At 34.8% G+C, this 21,820-nt stretch overlaps 1 protein-coding gene across 1 annotated transcript; it reads left to right on the forward strand.

Annotated features, from left to right (window-relative positions):
- The first annotated feature begins 93 nt into the window (after positions 1-93).
- Positions 94-13,437, forward strand: LOC114531241 (cullin-2-like). Its single transcript, XM_028552877.1, has 26 exons — positions 94-775; positions 1,356-1,458; positions 2,257-2,348; positions 2,799-2,901; positions 4,782-4,864; positions 4,954-5,012; positions 5,218-5,255; positions 5,411-5,521; positions 5,758-5,920; positions 6,127-6,216; positions 6,760-6,794; positions 7,057-7,164; positions 7,396-7,458; positions 7,538-7,621; positions 8,113-8,157; positions 8,846-8,932; positions 9,408-9,554; positions 9,960-10,037; positions 10,297-10,363; positions 10,665-10,770; positions 10,852-10,942; positions 11,437-11,538; positions 11,727-11,780; positions 11,980-12,042; positions 12,568-12,618; positions 13,103-13,437. The coding sequence occupies exons 1-26, from the start codon at positions 657-659 to the stop codon at positions 13,181-13,183; spliced, it is 2,223 nt and encodes a 740-aa protein (XP_028408678.1). The 5' UTR covers positions 94-656; the 3' UTR covers positions 13,184-13,437.
- The last annotated feature ends 8,383 nt before the right edge of the window (positions 13,438-21,820 follow it).

Here is a 21,820-nt window from a genome sequence, read left to right on the forward strand (position 1 = left end):
TACGATTTTTTATAGCCTGGAAAATGTCTAGGATTTTATTCTAGACGAAAGACCTAGTATTTGCGCCTAAAATGCAGGAAACCCATCTTCAAAATAGGCAATAGGATACATTTGTGAAAATTTTCAAATCCAGGCTAACAGCTATTAAAGAAATAATGGCGCTTTGTCAATTCGTCTGGTAGAGTATCAAATACCTGGTCATTATTCGAGTCATCAGTATTGTCGGATCACTGTGTCGGATTCATGAGTGTAATGAATGGATGTAATGATGCTGGATGTAATAAAGAATGCGGAATTTATGCGGTTGCGGAAAGTTAGGTAATCAAGTGGAAACAGATAGTTAGAGAATTGAGAGTGACTGAGAGGTTACAAAGTGTATTATAGTTTATAAATATTAGAATATTTATATTAGAATATTTAGAGTTTCATGTTCTTCCGTTCTTGTATATTCTTTGGTCATGGTTTGAATGACTTAAACTCCCTGGGAACCTTGCAATGTGAATAAGCTTTTCATGGGTAAACGTTTTTTAATGAGAATCAAAAGTAGTTGTGCTGTTGTAGCAATGAGGTGGTCGGAAGTTTACGTTGGTTGTGCATTTCAATGGTGAAAGTCTAAAAGATAATTATTATTGGGTAGCTGGCAAACACGATCGGGTATGGCATTGATACAGAGAAGGGTGAATTTTGATGAAACGTGGCAAAAAATATCTGATACCGTTGATGCAGTTATCTGCTTGAAGAAGGTCACAACAAAAGATTGGAATGAAAGATTCACATATCCTTTTAAAATTGTTTGTTTATTATATGAGATTTCAATATCTTCGCACTAAAAAGTCAAGGGAAATGCCATATAATATTTTTAACTAATGTCATGTAATATTTTTAACTATAATGCATGGTGTTAAGATTGTTTATAATATTTCCTGTGTATATACATGTATATTAATTAATTTTAAAATAATAACAAGGGGAATCAAAATAAGGATATAGGCATGGCATGATATAGGATTGTTGCAGAAAACAAAATTAATTGGCTGTACATATTTGATAAATGAATCTACCATGGGGAATTCAGAAAATGTAGCTGCTATGTTAATAATGCAAGCCTATTTAAAATAATATTGCAACAAGACTAGTTTGAAGTTTATATATAAATTGGGTCCAGGAAATGATAAATATATAATTTCATTATTTTTAAACTAGAACTAAATTTCGTCTGGAGAAGATACAGTATGATATATTCTCTTGATTTCATGCATTGACATTCGGAATGCACCTAATAATTAACTGTGTAATAATAATGCATTGTTATTTTGAAATTATCATTTTAATTTTATTCCTTTACTGAATCTTAAAGATGTGTATTCCATGTGTGTTGCTTACCCTGAACCTCTTGTGGAAAGGTTGTATGAGGAAGTTAAGAAGCTACTCACTTCCCATGTAGATAAAATTTATAAAGTAAGTCCATAAAATATAGCCATGTGTAATGGATAAAAGCACATAGGTAGAGGCATGTCCTATCCTTTCTTTTTTTACTTATTCTTATGTTCGGCACCTTAAGGAAAACTCTTTGGAAAGACGTAGCTTTTACTGTTACCTTTCATTTTTTGTTCATGCTGGTTATACTGGTCATGCTGTACCAATTATTTGGTTTATTTAACACTAAAAACTGACAGAACTGTAAATGATTGAAATATTTAGACCAATACAATTGAATTTATAGTGATGTACTACATTACCTATGTATATTTCTATATTGAAACACTTAATTAGTACTGCATATGATTTTTCAATTGGAGATGACATTTTATTAATCCTATACTAAAAGAATCCTATTTAATGAAATCATATCATTCACACCTGATTTTCATGGAATTTTCCAGGTGACTTTCCATATTAATATCCTGAAATTGTGTCAGAGGATTAGCACTAGGATTAAGGATTAGTGTTTGGATTAGGGTTCAGCTTAGGATTAGGGCTGTGAACTCTATGTGAAGCCGTAGTCAAATCTAAAGCTTCCTACTACAGCAGTGTACTATGAATAGTTATGGCAAAGTTTTAAAGATGTTGGTTGTCATAGTGCAAAGATTGTTGGCTACATAATGTTCATAATTTGCATATTGTTAAAGATTTATCTCTATAGAGAGTTGGTGGACTAGCTGGTTGTACTGCTCTTGAAATATTGTGTCTTTTGTTTTATTGACTGGGGAATGATTATTCTACTTTCTCATGTTAAAAAAATGCCTTGTTTTTTAGGAGATATCTTCTGAAACATACTACCTTCAATTGTATCATAAACATTGGTCGCAATATTACGGCGGATGCCGCTTTTTAAATCTGCTATTTCGGTAATTAATTACGAATTTTTTTGTGTAATTAAACAAATAACGGTGCAAGGAGTTGGCAAAACAAAACGAATTAATTATATATAGAGACATATCTATGATCATTAGGCAGGGGCGTTGAGTCAATGTTGCTAACAGATCGCAGAAACCTTTTTGATAGGGTAAATCAGTTTTTTCTCGTGTAAATTAAATTAAACGTTCTTGATTGAGAGAACTAACGCATTTCGTCTATGTGCTCATTGTGTTATACATTGGTTGGATTAAGTTGTTTTAACAAGTAAGGAATGTGTCCAATAAGTAAAATTGACTTAATATTTAACAGTACACAATTCAAATGCATTAATGGTGGGCATGATAGATGGAAAAACAACATATAAGTAAATGCGACCGATCAAAATGATCGGCAAAAGAAAAGCCCTTATTTTAGAAGTAATTTTGCTTGTATTATTTTAGCCATTTAAATCAACATATTAAGAAGGAGAGACAAGATGGTGGAGATATTTCACCGTTCGTCGTCGCCGGTTCCGAGGTTGAAAATATGCTTGAAGTTGGTGAGGTAACAGTGTACTTTATTCATTTTGACTTGTTGCGTTTTATGGTTACGGGTCCCTTGAGCGCCAGTCGTCGCATAGGGCAGCTACAAATTCCACTGTTTCTCCACCCGGTCGCCCGCCATATGTGCAGCCTCGCGCCAGGTCGCCCACTCAAACGATTGTCTCTTTTTGTCCACCATTCGTCGCCATGTCTTCTTGGGTCGGCCAACGTTTCGTCTCCACGCCAGTGTCCATCTCAGAACCACTCACAGTCATTTATCGGTCTCGTTCTCAAGACATGCCCTATCCATCCATCAGAATATCTGATATCGGTCCAATTCCGTTTGCTTATAAGGTTCGCGTTAGATATTGTTCGTGGCCAAAAAATTTCCATGACTTTGCTCTTGTTGATGTTAATGTACAGTCCGGTTTGTCGAGCATAGCGTTCCAGTTCGTTCGTTTTTCGTTGCAAACTCGTTCGTGACATTGATAGTAGAGTTAAATCGTCGGCAAAGTCCAAGTCTTTTTGTGTGTCCAAAACCCACCTCAGTCCTCTCTTTACTCTCGTGGTGTTCCTCATTATCCAGTCGATGACTAATAAGAAGAGCAGTCCTGACATCACGCATCCTTATCTCACACCTGATGGCACATCAAACCACTCTGACAACTCTGCCTCGTGGTCGACTGCACATCTAAATGCACTGTAGAACATTCTCACTAGATTGACGAGTTTCTCCAATATTTCATAATTCGCATTTTTCCACAAGTTCTCACGGTGTATACGGTGTGTCAAACGCTTTACGGAAGTCGACAAAGTTAGCTAATAAACGATGGACCGTTCCATCCCGCGCACTGCTCGATGATACTTCGTAACAGGAAAATCTGCTTCACGGAGGCCCGCTAGCTCTTTCCTCATGCAACGTATGCTCTCACTCGTCTCTAATTTGTTTGATGACACTCTATACTCAGCACTTTCCCAGGGACAGACAGCCTTTATTATCACCCTTTTTGCTAGTCTTCAGGGGTCTCCTCATTGTTCCACATCAACGCGAACAGCTTTTCCAACGCTACGGCCGTTGTTCTTGTGTCTACCTTCATTAGCTCCGCTTTGATGTTTTCTATTCCTGGCGATTTACCGTTCTTCAATAGCTTTAATACTTTTCTCAATCTCCTCCAGTGTCGGAGAATTTGTATTGATGTCAATCTCAACTTACTCTGTGGAGTCAATCTCTACCGGTTTTGCTTTTCAGCATTTAGTACTTTCTTTAAATGTTCTTTCCACCTTCTCATCTGTTCGGCCTCACTCTTGTTTCAGCTTGTTTCGTGCGATAACGACCTCATGGTCACTTCCCATATCGGCGCCTTTCTTCACACACACCGCTCAGTGATCGTCGGAACTTTAGGTTTATGATATGGTCCGCCTGTCCACTGTCATTTTGATTCATTTTTATCATTTTGTAGAAAAGTCGGAATGTTTGTGTCTGTTTCTGTAAAAACGTTCTTTTACGGGGGTGAGTTTTTGGCCCACCGCCCAACCCCCAACCTGGGGGACCAGTTGGTTGTATTCAGTCTGGAATCTTCCCCTCGAGCTGTCCGACATGGGTAAACCTGCAGGCAGACATGGCGTTCATTTTGAAATTTGAATCGCTCCAGTGACTTGACGCTCGGTAGAGTGCCGTGCATGTTTTCTCAGTTTTGATTAAAACGTTTTTTTTATGTCATAGTGTTTTTAAGGAAAATGCTCTGAACACTGGTTAGAATATACTTACACGAGTTAGTCAAGGGGCTGCTTAAGCGAGTATGACCGGTCTTTAGACATCGTAGTTTTGACTATTTTAGGCCAGTCATAGTTAATTTTCGCTTTCCACCCTTTTGGCTATAAAAATCCTCTACTTCTTTGTAGCTTGCATTGGAAATTTGGAGAGAAGCCGTAATAGAACCCATGAAGGAAAAGTTAGTTGCAGAAATCTTGGTCGAGATAGGAAGGTTGGTATAAACATTACCGGTGGTAGTTATATATGATGTTAATAAACTTTTAGATGGATTGTTAAACTCTATCAATCGTTTCTATATAGAGATCGAAATGGTGAGAACACCCAGCACAGCGTAATCAAGGCAGCCATTGAATCATTTGGTAATTCACAGGAAATTGGGATATACCACAGCATGATTCACATGAGTTCTAACTGTAAAACAATTACTATTTATTTTTCTTTGGTAAATTGGTGTAGCTGTGAAAAAGTTAGCTGCTATTTTTTTCAATCAAACTCAAAATAATATCCGGGTTTTTCCTAACAACCGATTAATTGCTATTTAACTGCCATTCAATTTATTCGCAGTTGTCGTTCAAGAGTATTATATTCGAGGGAAACTACAGGTAAAATTTAGTTATAAATATAAACGTGAGCAAAGACTGCCAGAAAATTCGTTATAGTGCAATGTAACCGACTCATTGTCTCTATATTGAAGTAATAAGTATAGAGATGCCCGAGGCTCAAAAATCTTATACCCGACATATTTCTTTCTCGGTAGCTTTACGAATCTGAGTTCGAACGAAAACTGCTGGAAGAAACACGAGAATTTTACCGAACGGTGTCTGCGCGACTTGTATCTGAATTCACATGTTCCGTTTACTTAGTCAAGGTACTGTATGTATATAAATAGCGCATATGTCGAAATCATGCATGGATGTGTTTATATGTAATTAAATGCAACTTAACTAGTGTAAAATTGATTCATATACTCCAAAAGGCGTACCGAAAATATAAAGCGAGTTATTAAAGGAACGATGTAACAGTTCTCAATTACTGTAATTCACATTATCTTAAATGCAGTATGTTTGAATGTTTGAATTTACAATCTCATTGCTATAATTCCAGGCAGATAATTTGATTCGGGAAGAAAAGATCCGAGCTTCACGACTTTTTCACAATTCTTCCACAAACAAAGTGAACAAAGAATGTGAGGGACAGTTGGTTGAAAGTCATGTAAATTTACTGCAATCTGAATGCAAACAAATGATAAGAGATGAAAATCTTGAAGGTGAGGAAGATTAGGATCTAATCTAGTTTTCCCTTTATGGTAAAAAAGCAAATTTAAAGCTTGTTGGAAGCTGTCGATTTCATTGTGGATAAAAAAGCAAGCAAGAATGCTCTCCGGCCCGTACTAATAAAAGTTTAACACTACTGTTGCATATTATGAGACACTAAATTCATTGTTGTATCACTTGCATGTATTCTCATGTTCAGATCTTGGAAGAATGTATTCCTTGATGAAATCTAGTGTGACTGGTTTACGGTCGATGGTTCAACTTTTGGAGGACAACATAAAAGAGAAAGGTACCGTATGCATGTATTTGTAGGAAGAATACTATTTGACATTTAACATTTCTGTGGTACTTTTTACTGACATGTGAAAAATACTTTAAAGAAATTGATAGCTATGGCCAACAGTTCCATAAATTGCTATCATCCTGCCGAAAAAGTTCATGAAAACTCAGCCTTGCACAGTTAAGATTGTTCAAAATATATCTTATACATTAATTACAGCAAAAAATTACTACAAAAACAAAATATTTTACCCTATTTGATTAAGATGTAGATATTAGTGTAGGTATAATCATGCGATGGCGAGTACAATTTGGAATTAATAGTACGAGTGATGTTTGAAAATTTTGCCAAAATTGGACGAGCCGCCGGGGCAATAAAACCTTCAAACATGACGAGTCAAAAATGTTAAATCAACTTAGGCTATGCCAGATTGTTAGTTAGAAAAATCTTTGTAAGTAAAAATTCAAACATTTTTTACGGAATTATGACTTTTGCGTGACGTTATCTGGTATTTTTATTATCCTTTGCTTTAACACTGTTTCTCTTGTGTAGGATTGGAAACCGTACGTTGTATTGACGCTGAAAAGGTAAACGAACTCCCTTATCGTATTAATGTTGGTCATGCACGTATAAGATCTCTTTATATTATACTGCATGTCAAATTTAACCTAATATTTTAAAAGAGGGATATATATTGAGGATTTAAGTACAACTTGTTAAATGAATTGGTCTTTTTTGCTGATTGATATTTTCCTGTTTATATTTTTGTGTGTATATCTGTTTATTCATCTTTTTTTCTGTGATTTTAATTGTATTAGAATGCCATGCAGTGAATTTGTCTTTTTTTAGACTCCGCATAATTATGTCGATGCTTTACTACGAATACACAGAAAGTATTTCAACCTAATCAACAACACATTCAATGGCGATAAAGCATTTTTTAAGGCTCTGGATCAGGTAGGTCGACGTATTGGCCTTTGTAGAATTTGTTCTTTTTATTCCTGAAATATTATCTTTTGTCCATTTTTCTATTTAAATGCCAAATGATATCTTTTGAGAATTATTGGGTTCATTTTGTCATAATATGTAAAGGCAGTTGCGGTGCCCGTAATTTGTTTTGGGCCAAGTTACATGTGGTCGGTGTTATGTTTTGGGTATTTGTGTATAGAATATTCTTTTGGCATTTAGGCATGTTACGTTATTGTCAATACCGAAAAGTCCTCAAAGAAGAGCTCTCAGTCTGCAGAATTGGTAAGCATCGCGACGTTGTTAGCGCTTTGTACTCGCAAAAGCATTCGTATTATTTGACACTTAATTGCATCCCTTACAGTTGGCGCGCTATGCAGATTCGATTTTAAAGAAAAGCCAAAGAAATTTAAACGAAAGCGAACAAGAGGAGAAAATGGCTGATATAGTGAGTTTCCCATGATAACGAGGAAATTATTATACATTCACCATATGCTAGACCCGGATGGATTGGTGTCGATTAGTAATCATTGACAAGTGATGCCACCTATTTCTATGCGTTTGATTTTTTTAAAAAAAATTAGAAACATTCAAAGTACTGACACAAATGCATTTCAATTTCTCATCCGAATGGATAAGATGATCCAGAATTAGCACTATAGCCTAGTTGAGGAAATACTAAAACTGCAACACATCGAAAAATAGTACACTGTACACATACATATCTTTTGTGGGTGAAGCATGAAAAAATGTCTGAAAATATTATCACCGTTCGAATGAGCCGATTTGAATCTTTTACTTTTTACGTTCATGCTGACGTGTTATATTTACTTTCATGAATCACTACCGTGTATTGTCGAGGCCTTTTGCAGCGACAGTTATTGTAACTGTAAGCAACCTACAACCGTAATGATTTAACGAAATAATTTTTATTTATAGATCATAGTATTTAAGTATCTTGACAATAAAGATGTCTTTCAAATGGTAGGTATTTTCACTATTTTGATAGCTTGTTTGATAGAAATTGATTACTTTTACAGTCAGTGAATGCAGGGCAATTGTATCGCCACCCCGAATTTGCATCTGTTTACAGCTGTGAAGCTCGGTATAAAAAGATTGCAAAAAATATCTTACATATTTTAACACATTTTTTGTCAACTCAATTACCTCACAAATTTTGTTCTATTATTTGGTCGTATTAAGTATGTGTCGTGGAATTGGAATAAATACTATATTTTATCCTGTTTGGCATCATGTATATTTCACATTAGATACGTTATCTTAGATGACGAAACACATGCATATTTATTCGTAAATATTTTGATACGTAAAGAGGCAAATGAGAACCTGTATAAGATTACTATAACAGTGTAACGTTCTTTCATTAATCAGGAGGCAAATACAGTGGCGTACGGGAGACGATAATTGGGGGGGGGGCACATATTCATATATTCCTGTTGTGCAAGATTACAGGTCTGTTAACATGAATATATGAATATGTGCAACACCTCCCAATTATCGTCTCCCGTACGCCACTGCAAATATAATTCCCATTCCTTTGATTTCTAAAGATGATGTAAATGAATTCATCACAAACTATATAAGCAGGTTTCCAAAAGTTGCTCCTCCACCGCTCCTCCATCTGTGATAATATCTCTGATTAATCGTTTAGTTTTTTGCGAAGATGTTGGCAAAACGTCTAATTCATAATCTGTCAGTTTCCATGGATGCAGAAGAAAATATGATCAACCGCCTGAAGGTAAAAATTCCAGGAACTTTGTAGTAATTTAAATTATATGCAATGGTTGGTATTATGGGGCAAACATGTCAATGGAACATTGGAACTTAATCATGATATCAAAAGGTTTCTTCAAAACAAATATTGTGGGCTATGAACGTTGGACTTGGGACTTACCAAGAAGTAGCTACTACAGAAATGACAAGTCTGTTTTAGGCCTGTACGAAAAAGGCAACTCTGGTTAATTTCTTTTTCGGTTGGCTATAGCTGCTGTAAAATAATATAATTTTAATGACGTTTCAGTATGCATTTTTTTCAAAATATTGCAATCATTTCATGATATAAGCAGGGCGTCTATAAATATAAGTTTAGATTTCGCTTGGTCCGGAAATTGTTTGTTTGGATTAAATTGGCGAGGGGTTATTGCATGCATGTATTTCTAGTTTATAATATTTTGTAATTTATAACTGTTTTCTTGTTCCTTTGTTTCTTACAGCATACTTGTGGCTATGAATATACGAACAATCTTCATCGAATGTTCACCGACATGAGCTTGAGTGGAGATCTAAACAAAAATTTTATTGATGGGTTGAAGGACACTGATCGCAGACTCGAAATCAGCACGTCGTTTCTTATACTGCAGGTTTCGTATTAAGGCCGTGCACCTTGTGACTTAGGGTACTACCGTACTACGGCATACCGAAAAGAAGTCGTAAACGTAAACCCGCATGCATGCAGCATTTCCATCACAATTTTCATTTTAAGAGTTTTTGCTATTTTAAGAAACCAGCTCTTGATAATTTTCATCTAAGAACAATCATGGACTTAGTTCCTCTGCCCTTTAATCCAGCATGTGAGAGATAAATAGTTTTATTTCCTTTTACACCGATGTAGTTGGCATTGATTTCATTCATTGATTTCATTCCGCTTTTTAACGTTGTACCTCGGTATATGGTATTGGATAATGTATAGGGTATCCACTATAGCCTTGTTTATGTAATGCTGTTTTCAGTGTCAAAATACTAAAATAACGATATTTAACTTGTAGTCCGGAGCTTGGCCACTTGCTCAGAATCCTGTTTCTCCTCTAACGATACCTCAAGAGTTTGCGCAAGCAATTACTTTGGTATGTGTATTATACCTTATAGTAAGTCGAACTAGCAATATTTCCAGCATTACAAGAAGTATATCCAGAAATGAATATGACAGCCGAGAGAAGAATGTAAACTTTATGACTTGACACTTTTTATCACAGTTAAAAACTAAACTAGTTGCATTTTCTACTCCCAAGCTGTGGTTTATGTTTAGAAAAGATATAATGACAAAGTACCTTGGTACAACCATGCATTTGTATTGGCGCTTTAACACGTTTCGTTGTTTGACAGTTTGAAGAGTTCTATAACAAAAGATTTAACGGACGGAAATTAACATGGCTCCATCACCTTTCAAACGGTAAGAACCACTAAGAACACTGCAGTCATAAGTTGCTTTATTTAGCAATGAGGAAGCAAACTAATCACTACATTAATCGTGGCTTTAATATGCTTTTTCAGCAGAAAATTAAGATATAATCAAAAATATAGATTTTCCAAAAATGGTGCATGTAAAAGCTTTTACTTTACTTTATTGTAAGCCGATTTATAAGTCTATATTTCTTATTTATACTGACCACAACAATGGATACACTCACAAAATGTAAATTACACAACTGTAAATACTACTTCAATTGTACCAACGCTTGATTTTTTTGCAGGAGAAATTCGTTTGAACTACTTAAAGCGACCATACATCGTCACAGCTTCAAGTTACCAAATAGCTGTTTTACTTTTGTTCAATCATTCCGATTCTATCAACTACAGGTAAAAATATACTATAAATATAGTAGATTTTATTATTTGCGGTTTAAGACCAAGTGCATTATTGTTGACCTATTTCTGCAGGGAAATTTCTTCCCAAACCGATATCCATCCTAAGGAGTTGGATAAAACTTTAAAATCACTGGATGATGCTAAAATTCTGGTATCAACTAAGGTGAGCTAATTTTCTCCATGGCATAATTTCCCCTTCCTGTCAATAATGTTTCTTTTTATGTTGTTTTTGAATATGGTCTTTCGTGAAAATTGGAGCCCTCTACCACGATTTAAGCAATATATAATAATAGACTGAATAGGAAGGCGTGCATGTGTATTATTACTAAACAAAATGAGACCGACCCTTGAGGCAAAGCACGCGTCATAACATATTAACATTGTCTTCTGCATGGCAATATTTAAGTAATCGCGTTACTGACTGAATTCTGTCTAAATGGTCATTTCTGAATGAACTCGGAACTATTTTCGAGCATGCATCTGAGCTTAAACGAAGGCGTCGTTCTCTCGAAGCGCCCACTTCTGGAGCTGTGTTTAAAAATTTATTAAAACACTTATCCTATATTTAAAAACTCCGAATAATGTATGATAGACAGCATTACAATAAAAGTCGATACTATAGATGTGAAACCCTGTTATATTAATTTTTCTGTTTAGGAAGGTGAATTAGAAAATGGAACTTTGTCCCTCAACACTAATTTTACTAGCAAAAGAACAAAATTGAAAATTACCGTTCCTGTTATGCGCGAAACTGCCCAGGTTAGAAATATTGGACGACTTCTTGCACCATACCATTTTATGCTAGTGAACATTCATATTAAAACGTGAAGAGGTTAGATCTGGCTAGCTCAGGAAATATTTTGCTTCATTCGAAATGGCGAAGGGTTGCTGCATGCATATATTTCTAATACTGATGTATTCTGAATTTTGTTTTATATTTCTTACAGGAGGTCCATCAATTCCGTACCTCAATTGACGAAGACAGAAAGTTGTATGTACAGGTGATAGTACTATTTGATTTAATCCTTTAGTCTTGACCCTTAGAGGGACCGTACGAGATAGTGGTGTTCCGTATTAGGGTGGCATATGGTTGGTATCAATACTGTCTAGAAATGGAGGATGGAAACACTTTTCTGTCGTTCTTCTCTTCGCTGCGTTGACAGTCCTATTTCAACGTGTTTTTGCTTTTGCTTAATTTAGGCAACAGTTGTTCGGGTAATGAAAGCGCGGAAAGTTCTTAAGCATAACGTTCTGATGCAAGAGGTGGGTGTTTTATCGACGTTTAGTAATGAATGGCATATTGAAAAGCAAATGTGCATATAAGAATAATTTCTCTCCAGTTCATAACTGATTTTCACGAATTTAATCTCACTCACGTAGAATATAATCTTAACTTTGCGCAATTTCAAAAAGGACAAATTGTAGGCGTAATGTAAGCGTAATGACGCTGACAAATAATTTCTAAATCTTGCTTGGAGAGTTATATGAAAGACAATAACTTCTTACTCGTTCTTATCACGTTTATTGGCATTACAACCATGTACTGAAAATACTAGTAATGCCAATGGTATGTACATGAAGTTAAAATATATCGTCAACGCGTCATAACGAGTACGGTGTTTTGCGATATAGAAATTCGGGAATGCAGAAAATAAGATCCGAACTAGATTGCAAGTTTGGCATTATGCTTTCCAATTGTCACAGTGATTTTATTATCAAGAATTGATTGTAGCTACAATACATATTAATAATCTTCGAATTAGCCACATTCTTATTTCATATCTTCAGGTAATCAGCCAATCAAAGACTAGGTTTGCACCAAGTGTGTCCATGATTAAGGTAGGTATCCAAAAGAATTCTTGTTATACATCATGGCTTTCGGCTCCAAACATTTGAAAAATATAAATGCTTGGGGCTATAAAATGCAATTATATACTTCGGACTGTCGGACAATTACATTTTGAAAGTTAACTTTTCATCGAATATAGCCTACATCAGAATGAATACAATGAAGTGTTGCTGAATTTATTTATCGTCCCTTGTGTTGGTTCTTATATCAATGATGATAATCATGCAGACGTTATTCCAGATATTAAGCAAGCGATTGTAATATATATATATATATATATATTAATATATATATATATAATTATATATATATACACACACATATATATATATATATATATATATATATATATATTTATATAGTAAGGGGATATATAGGGTATATATATATATAGTAGGGGGAAAAGATATTTTAATACTTAATATTTATAACTTTTTAATACTTAATATTTTCTCAATTTTTTTTTAATCTTAGAAAGCCATCGAGTCCCTAATTGAAAAACAATATATAGAACGAAAAGGAGGGAGCAAAGATGAATATACATATCTGGCGTAGTTGCAGTAGTTACAAAGGAAGGAATCTTTAGAAACCGAACTCGGACAACGATGTGTTTTCGAAAAAACTAATTCTGCTTTTTTTAAACCCAAAGTAATGAGTCGTGTTTCCTTTTGGTGCATTGTAAATAGACGAAGCTACATAGGGCTACCACTCAATTGATCGTCATTCTCTTGCCGAAGTTTTGTAATTTTTCTAATAAATATATATTGATCATTTTTAAAGCAGTCGAAGTGCTTAACCCGAGATGTTAAACCATTTTGTGCCATGCACCCGTAGTGTTAGTGTTTAGTGTTTGTGCCAACCCTTGAAATCATTATATGCTACTTTAGCAAACGGTTTAAGAGCGCTTGAAAAGTCCTCGATGAGGGTACTTGTAAATTCAGATGTCTCTAAGGAGTTAACGTTAAATAGAATTTCCATGAATTGAACAAAAATTCCACAAACAACAAGTTTAAGTTATTTATTCACTTTCAAAATTGACGATTTTCTAAATGTGTTAACATGCTGAAAATGCCTTAAAATGTTACTAAAACGATCTTTTTTCGTTTTTAAGCGCATTTGATTTCTTTTTTGAACATTGAAGAATTTGTAAATTTCAACCAAAATTAAAGATTTTTGAAAATTTTCTAAAATGTGTTACATGCTAATATAGCTTCAAATATTTACTAAGGCTAATCTATTTCGTTTTTGAGCGTATTTGTATTGGAGCAATGAAAAATTCAAAAATATGATTTAATGGAAACGAAGATGTGACGAGCGGATAGTACTGTGTAAACGCATTCTAAAAGAAGTAGAGTTATTTAATATCTGTTGCGTTATGTTGGAGATTTGGAGTACAATTTGAGCTGTGAAATAAGTGGCAAATGTTGAAACATTCTAATGAATCTGAATTACCATTTTCCTCAAATTTTAATTTGTGACCTGTACAATCAGACTTGCCTTCATTAAAAATACAAAACAATTGCACCGTAACCGTTAGCTTCACCTGGGCCGCATATAACTAGCTTATGCCAACGTAATGCTGCTCCTTTGCTCAATGGAATCCATACCTGTGGTATTTTTGCGTCAGCACAAATGTTGATATTATTAGGTTAAAACTACGGAAAAGATTCAGTTTTGTGCGTTTTAGACAAGAAAATAAATTATCATTATCAAAGTAAACTGGTATAAATGTATGTAAAATCCTTCGAAAAAAGGTTGAGTAAAATAGAATAGTGTAGTAATTCGCCTGAAGTTCTGCTGTTCTAGTGGTTAAGGCAGTGCTCTCCCATGTTTCAAACCTGGGGTTCGGGTCCAAGCATGTCTGTTTTTTATTATGTCTTTCCAGAAAAGGATAAAGTAAATCAACTAACCATATCCATTCAGCACATGATCTCGTAGTCCAGTGGTGAGGACAATGGTCCCCCAATTGCCAAGTCGATGGTTCGAATCCAAGTATGCCATTTTTTCATCATGTCCTTCGTGAAAAGGATAAAGTAAATTAAATAAGCTTAGCCATGCAGCAGAAGATCTTGTAGTCTAGTGGTCAAGACGTTGGTCTCATAGTGGACGACAGTCGAAGGTTCGAATCTCGTTTTAGGTGGAAATTTTCGTTATTAATATTACATGGTAAGGTGATGGAAAATAAGTTGGTGTAGGCTTCCAACAATCACCAATTAGCCTTGTGGTAAAGTCGTGGACTATCAAGCACAAGACCGAGGTATCAAGAACGGGATGGTACGTTTCTCATGGCGGTAAAAGAAAAAAAAAATGGTAGGTATGTTGCTCCCGGGAGGTTTATACTCGGTTAATCTTTGGAAATTAAAGTTAATCTTTAGGGAAATCAATGGATAGATAGGGTGAATGAGGGGTATATGAGTACAAAAAGACTTAGTAATTGGGCGGCCTCGGCTCCCGGAGCAAGGGGGAGGGGTATAGGTGAGAAAACAGTATGTAAAATGTTTAAGTCTTTTTGTACTCATTTAAACCTCTTTACCCCTATTTATCCTCCAATTTACTCCTATCTATCCCTAATTTTTCCTATCCTCACATATCCCTAACTATCCCCTAACACAATTAAATGTTTGAAGAAAGCTCGTTTTGAAAGTCGGGAAAGGCGGGGGAAAGAGAACCCCCCTCAGTCTACTCCTCGCCCAAGGCGAGGGCATATTCGCCCTCTCGCTCTACTCCTCTCACACTCACAAATTCTCACTTTATTACCTTTTTTTTTTCGGTTTATCCAGGGCTTGAACCATACACTGTATACTTGGTAGATCACCGTCTTCACCACTACACCATCAGTTCTTGTGGTGAAAGCCTACAGTTTTTTATTTTACTTAATGCTTCTTTGGAAGGACCTTTGATGAAACTTAATACCTTTTGGGAGGATCTCAAATGAAATGCTGAACAATTTAAACGAGTTCACTTTAATGATAATGATTTATTCTCTCAAATCTCACACGGTGTATCTTTACAGACTTTACTATCTTATTCGTAGCTTGTAACATATCACATACAGATAAGAAGTGCCTTAAAGTACCATTTTTCCATAGTTGGTTATATGCGGCCCAAGTGAAGCTAATGGTTACGGTGCGATTGTTTTGTATTTTTAATGAAGTGAAGTACAAGAATTAAGAATAGCCGAATACACATCTTACTGAGACTGGAAAGTTGACAGCCGTAAACTGAACCCGTCTGAATGTGAATTGGGATATGGAAAATTTGATGCATCGTTCGGGTAATGCGTAATCATTACGATAATAATTGTATATTTTGCCTTGTTCTGTCCTTGAGCGTGCTGATATTTCTGAAACTCGTCTGATTTACTGATCCGTCTAAATGCAAAATTATTAGGATAAATATTGTAGGTTGTGCACGTTGGACTTGGGACTTACCAAGAAGTACTACAGAAATGTCAAGTCTGTTTTAGGCGTTTATGAAAAAGGCAGCTCTGGTTATAATTTCTTTTTCGGTTGCCTATAGCTGCTGTAAAATAATATAATTTTAATAACGTTTCAATATGCAATTTTTTCAAAATATTGGAATCATGTCATGATATAAGTTTATAGATTTCGCTAGGTCAGGAAATTGGTTGTTGGGATTAAATTGGCAAGGGGTTACTGCATGCATGTATTTTTAGTTTATAATATTTTTAAATTTATAAATGGTTTTTTGTTCCTTTGTTTCTTGCAGCACACTTGTGGCTATGAATATACGAACAATCGATTCCCACCGCGGTCAAATAGAATTTTCTGCTTGCCCGGTTTGTTATACTTGTGCAGAAGAACAAATACACCTTACATATATATCCACAAGTGAACACATGGCTCAATTGAGAGCAAAAGTACATATATATATATATATATATATATATATATATATATATAATTATATATAATATATATATATATATAATATATATACACCATTTGCAAAAACGTTGGCCTCAGATAGATAGATAGATAGATACTCGAAGTCTAATTAGAATTGCATATGAATACATCTTTCGGGTATCTATATATATCTATCGGGTATCTATATATATCTATCGGGTATCTATATATATATATCTATCTAATTATATATATATATATATATATATATATAATTTAGAATAAATAAGTTTCATGTTATAATTCATGTACTAAGCTTGTTTGGCATATAAATTTATAATAAGGTTTCTAAAGAACGAGGCAACATAGTTGTATGTAATACTTCTAAGCTCACAGTCATTGGCGTTTGCTTACCATTTTTGCCATCGGTAAAAAAATGGTCGGACTGTAAGGATGTTTGTCGAATGGATCGGATCGATCGATCGGACCATTCGACATTCACACGCTGCACATTGAACGTGCACTACCACGCGAGACACGCGCGCAGTAACCCTCACAGCAGGCCTTTATTTGTTTTCGGGCAACCGGGAAAATATTGTCCGACGGTAAGCAAGATTGTCCGGTCGATCCATCCGTACCATCTGTAAGACTGCTTTGTCGATCGGATACCGATCGTCATGCAGTATTGGACATTTATGTTAGCGTGTCGTGAATAAAAATACTACCTATGCCATCACAGAAAAGTCAAGAAACTTTGGAAATTTTAGCCTACATTAAAACTATACAGTTATATACGTTGCTCCCATGCAAGTATTAACTTTCGTTAAAGATTCGTCAGGGCCTAATATGCACACTCTGCAGTCAACCACCCCATAACTAAAAAAACGATTCAGCTATTATTTTCGTCATTCGTAACATTGAATCGATAGATAGCTATCTAGAGATCAGAATGTGTAAAAATAATCACAACCTTGACATGCATGAGCACATGCAGATGATTTTGCAATTACAGGAATTAGCAAAACGACCTATAGGAATCCAGTTGCAATTCCCCTCACTATCTAACCAACACAAGATTTGTTCCACAGTGGCGTTGAATCAGAAAAGGCCATGCAACTTAACTGAATTAACATTGAAATGATATGATATGATTATTCCTCGAGGTACAAAACTATTTACTTTTTCATATGCTTGTTGATTCAATTTGTTAAAATAATTTAATTAGATCTTTTGATACATCCTTAACGTCGATATTGAGCATTCTTTCAAATTACACTGATATATATACAGGGTGAGCAAGAGCTTAGAATGCATTTTAACTCCTAAGGGGAACAAACTTTTTGTTTTAGGTTAATTATAATGGGTTCACTTATTCCATATGCTTCGTATATGGAATAAGTCACTGCAGCAAAAATAGAAACCAGTCAGAAGAGCGGATAAAATTTATTAACTTTTACCGTGTATTGTATTCTATAAACAAAGACAGTCAAAGAACTTTGAACTTGGTTTATAAGGACCTCTTTACCAAATAAATAACACTCAAGCCCCGTTTACACTACACTCGATTTATTGGCACGGCACGGCTAAAATGGGTACCAATTTTAGCCGTGCCGTGCCGATAAATTCAGTGTAGTGTAAACGAGGCTTCAGACACAAATATTCATTGTCCTTTAAAAATTAACATAAAGGAAACACTCTAACGTTCGCCCTTGACTTGTGGAGGCGCGCGAGGAAAAAAATTCAGAGCGCAGTACTAAGATATACACTGATAAAATGGCAACGTTTCTTCATAAACATACATTAAAGGTCATTAACCCTCATACCGTCTCATACAACAAAAAAGTTCATGGATCATGATAGTTTAGCTATAAAAGCGTGTAATCCCGTTTAAGTAAGCGAATGAAACACAATCATTTTGGCTTATGCGAGTTTCCTCTCGATCGCGAGATTGCAACAGCGCGCACGTATGGAAATGCTCGTCCAATTATTGTGTTGCATTGGCAATTCTAATAAACGTAAGTTTATTAGAAATAATAATTATTTTACTTTGTTCTAATTCTATGCTTATACAGGGAAAAAAATCAGCATAAGAAAGGTATATTGATTTTCAGATCGAAGTGTTGATAGAATAGAATTAATTAAGGATCAAGTCATGCCGCCATGTTAGACGTAAGCGTTGCATCCGGCGATGATGTGAAGAAGCGCTTAGATGACGAAGATGCTGACGCTCGTTTTTTTCTTTTTAGGATTTAATATTTACTAAAATAATAGACAAATCCTATCATTGGTCCCTCATACTTTACCAAGAGTCCCTTGCAATGAACAAAAGCTTCTAGAGATTTATTAATATATTTAACTGAACATATGTAATTACTTCACAATATATACTTGTACATATGTAACATCATCATCATTATTTTCCTGATGATGACTATAAAGCTTAGTAGAAATGCCGAAGATCATATTATTTAAAATGTTTACTTCTTACGGAGTTTCTATTGTTTTATATTCCACCTTGTTTCTTAGTTAAATAGGTGTAACTACCTCTATATTATGATGTCAAAAAATTGTCCTTAATATCAAAGGAATAGCCAAAATAATTGTATGCATGGTAGCTAATAATATATATGATTATGAATGTCTACGATTTGGATGATTTGACGGGTAAATCGATCCTAATCGACCGTGTTGAACAGTATCCATGCAAATTCTAAGAATACGTACATGAATTCATAGGCTCCTTGCAAGGACTTTCTCATAGTTCACTCTTTCCCGCGTATGGGATGAAATGTGCATTTCTCATTGTCGTCTCACATCAATTACTGTCGGAATGCTGTCATGTGGTTGGAAAATGCGACGAAACTCCATGATGCCCCCCCCCCCCCTCTAGGGTAAATTTGACTCCAAAAATCGATTCCTGACGTAAATTCACTGAGCTATACTATAATTCCTGAAAAGTGAAAAGTTCGATTCAGAAACATGTTATCATATGGAGTGGTCATGTACGCTGCGTACATATTCTTTTGATAGAGATTGTTTGTATACGCTTATGTGAAAATGAATATATTGATATTGCTAATGTTCTTGACATTGAATCTGTATTATATATCGAATATCGTGCAAATGTCAAAGATGATATATGCAGAAAAATGTTGCATTGTATGTCGTGATTCAATATTATTTTTAGCATCAGCTGACTTCACAATGCTATAAATATTCTATATCCTTTTACAACTAAAACAACATAGGATTTATGAATTGAGTAATATCGACAACATCGATCCGATTGCTCATTTTGTCGAAAAATAAATGAAAAATGTTTAACATGCATGACTCGGTCCTTATTTATTTTATCAATAAAGGAGGTCCGGCGTCTGCACATTTGTTCATTCATGCAGGAACCGAAACGTATACGTAATATAAATCGGGGAATCGCTTTTGTCATCTTTGACTATGTATATACCTATTTTCCACATTATCCATGTTATGAACGTGAAATGATGGACTGTGAAGGTTGTGAGGATCTAGAAACTATTTGTTAAGCTGTCGAAGTGAGGACAAAAGAAGACGACGACAAATTAAAGATGGAGACTATATTAATTTTGAATACAATACAATTTATGTGTATTGTTAGAATTTGGATATTATGCAACACGGACATTCGGTGTGGTTATAAATAATTTTGGCGCTGTACAGTATTTGTTATAAGTATATTGTTGTGTATTGTAGTTACACTTATTTGACGAAGAGACACGGTGTGTTTTAGCTATACCTCTTTTATCCGTATTCATCGAATATCAAATGTCGAAGATGACGTGCAGAAAAACTTAGTATCATGTGTCTTGTTTCAATATTATTTTCAGCATCACCTCACTTCACAATTCTAGAAAAATCTTTTCACTCAAATTAATATGATCCTCGTTTAAAGTAAACTTCCAAAGAATACATTAATATCACCATAGGATAATTACATAAATAACAAAACGACATCGATCCGTGCGGTCATTTTGTCTAAAAGTTAATGAAGAATGTTTAATATTGCGGCATGAGTCGGTCCTTATTTAATTATAAAAATTTAGTTATACCACCTAAATTTAGTTATAATTTATTTAACGATAATAATTTAATATTATTTTGTCAAGTCTGATCAGGTCACATTTGTGCCCCCTCAGTTGAAAAGTTCGATTGAGAAACATTTTTGTTCTTTATTGCACATCAGCACATGTGTCTATTTGTTACATGACGTAGTAAGACTCTAGCATGCACAATTCGATATTTTTCGTCTTGTCTTCTTTCAGGCCGTCTCTAGAAGCTTACAATTAGGGGGAGTGGTCATGTACGCACATATTCTTTTGATAGAGATTGTTTGTACACAGTACGGTTATTTGAAAATGAATATATTAATATTTCTAATGTTCTTGACATTGAATCTGTATTATGTATCGAATATCGTGCAAATGTAAAAGATGATGTTCAGAAAAAATGTTGTATTGTGGGTCCTGACTTCACAATGCTATAGATATTCTATATCCTTTTATTCAACTCGATATGATCCTCCGTTCAACATAAACTTCCAAGTATTTGGTGAATGCAAAACATTAAACAAAGGAGTTATTACAAAATATAATGCAGCTATCAACAATGTTATAATGTCAACGCCATTATAGCTGAAATGAATGCAAAAGAAGCTTCGATTCAAGTGCCATTTTCCTCTCGGCGTATACCGAGAAATCTTTTCATTTTCACAATATTTCGAGATTATACAGTAAACGTACTTTGTGGATGCTTTTCAGGTTTGCGAAACATTTTTAATGCTGAAAATTTTAGTGCTGTTGCATGAAGATATAACTGAGGTTTTGAACATATATTACGCGACATAAAAAAATATGTCCTCTTAATTATATTGCATCAACACTTCGATCTGAAAAACAATATACCCTTTATGCTGAATTTTTTTGCTCCACTTTAAATTCGAATGCGTAAAAGCTACGATCTTCCCGGCATGGAGAATTAACGAATTCTTGTTTTATATGAGTATTCGCAAAGAAGAATCAAGATGTTTTTAAAACATTGACAGAATTATTTTTATCAATAAAGGAGGCCGGCATGCATCTGCACATTTGTTAATTCATGCTGGAACCGACACGTATACGTAATATAAATCGGGGAATCGCTTTTGTCGTTTTTCACTATAAATATTTTCCGCATTATCCATGTTATGAACGTGAAATGATGGACTGTGAAGGTTGTAAGAATCTAAAAATTATTTGTTAAGCTGTCGAAGTGAGGACAAAAGTAGACGACGACAAACATTGTTTGTCCG

Source organism: Dendronephthya gigantea, unplaced genomic scaffold (genome assembly GCF_004324835.1).
Source record: "Dendronephthya gigantea isolate DGI-Jeju-01 unplaced genomic scaffold, DenGig_1.0 000070F, whole genome shotgun sequence".
NCBI classification, from domain to species: domain Eukaryota; kingdom Metazoa; phylum Cnidaria; class Anthozoa; order Malacalcyonacea; family Nephtheidae; genus Dendronephthya; species Dendronephthya gigantea.

Bases quoted from the DNA above. Each gene is read 5' to 3' on its own strand.
- LOC114531241 (XM_028552877.1), top strand. From the start codon at position 657: ATGGCATTGATACAGAGAAGGGTGAATTTTGATGAAACGTGGCAAAAA. The intron at 4,865-4,953 runs GTTGGTATAAAC...GTTTCTATATAG, and splicing joins ATCTTGGTCGAGATAGGAAG to AGATCGAAATGGTGAGAACA. The intron at 12,043-12,567 runs GTGGGTGTTTTA...TCATATCTTCAG, and splicing joins ATAACGTTCTGATGCAAGAG to GTAATCAGCCAATCAAAGAC.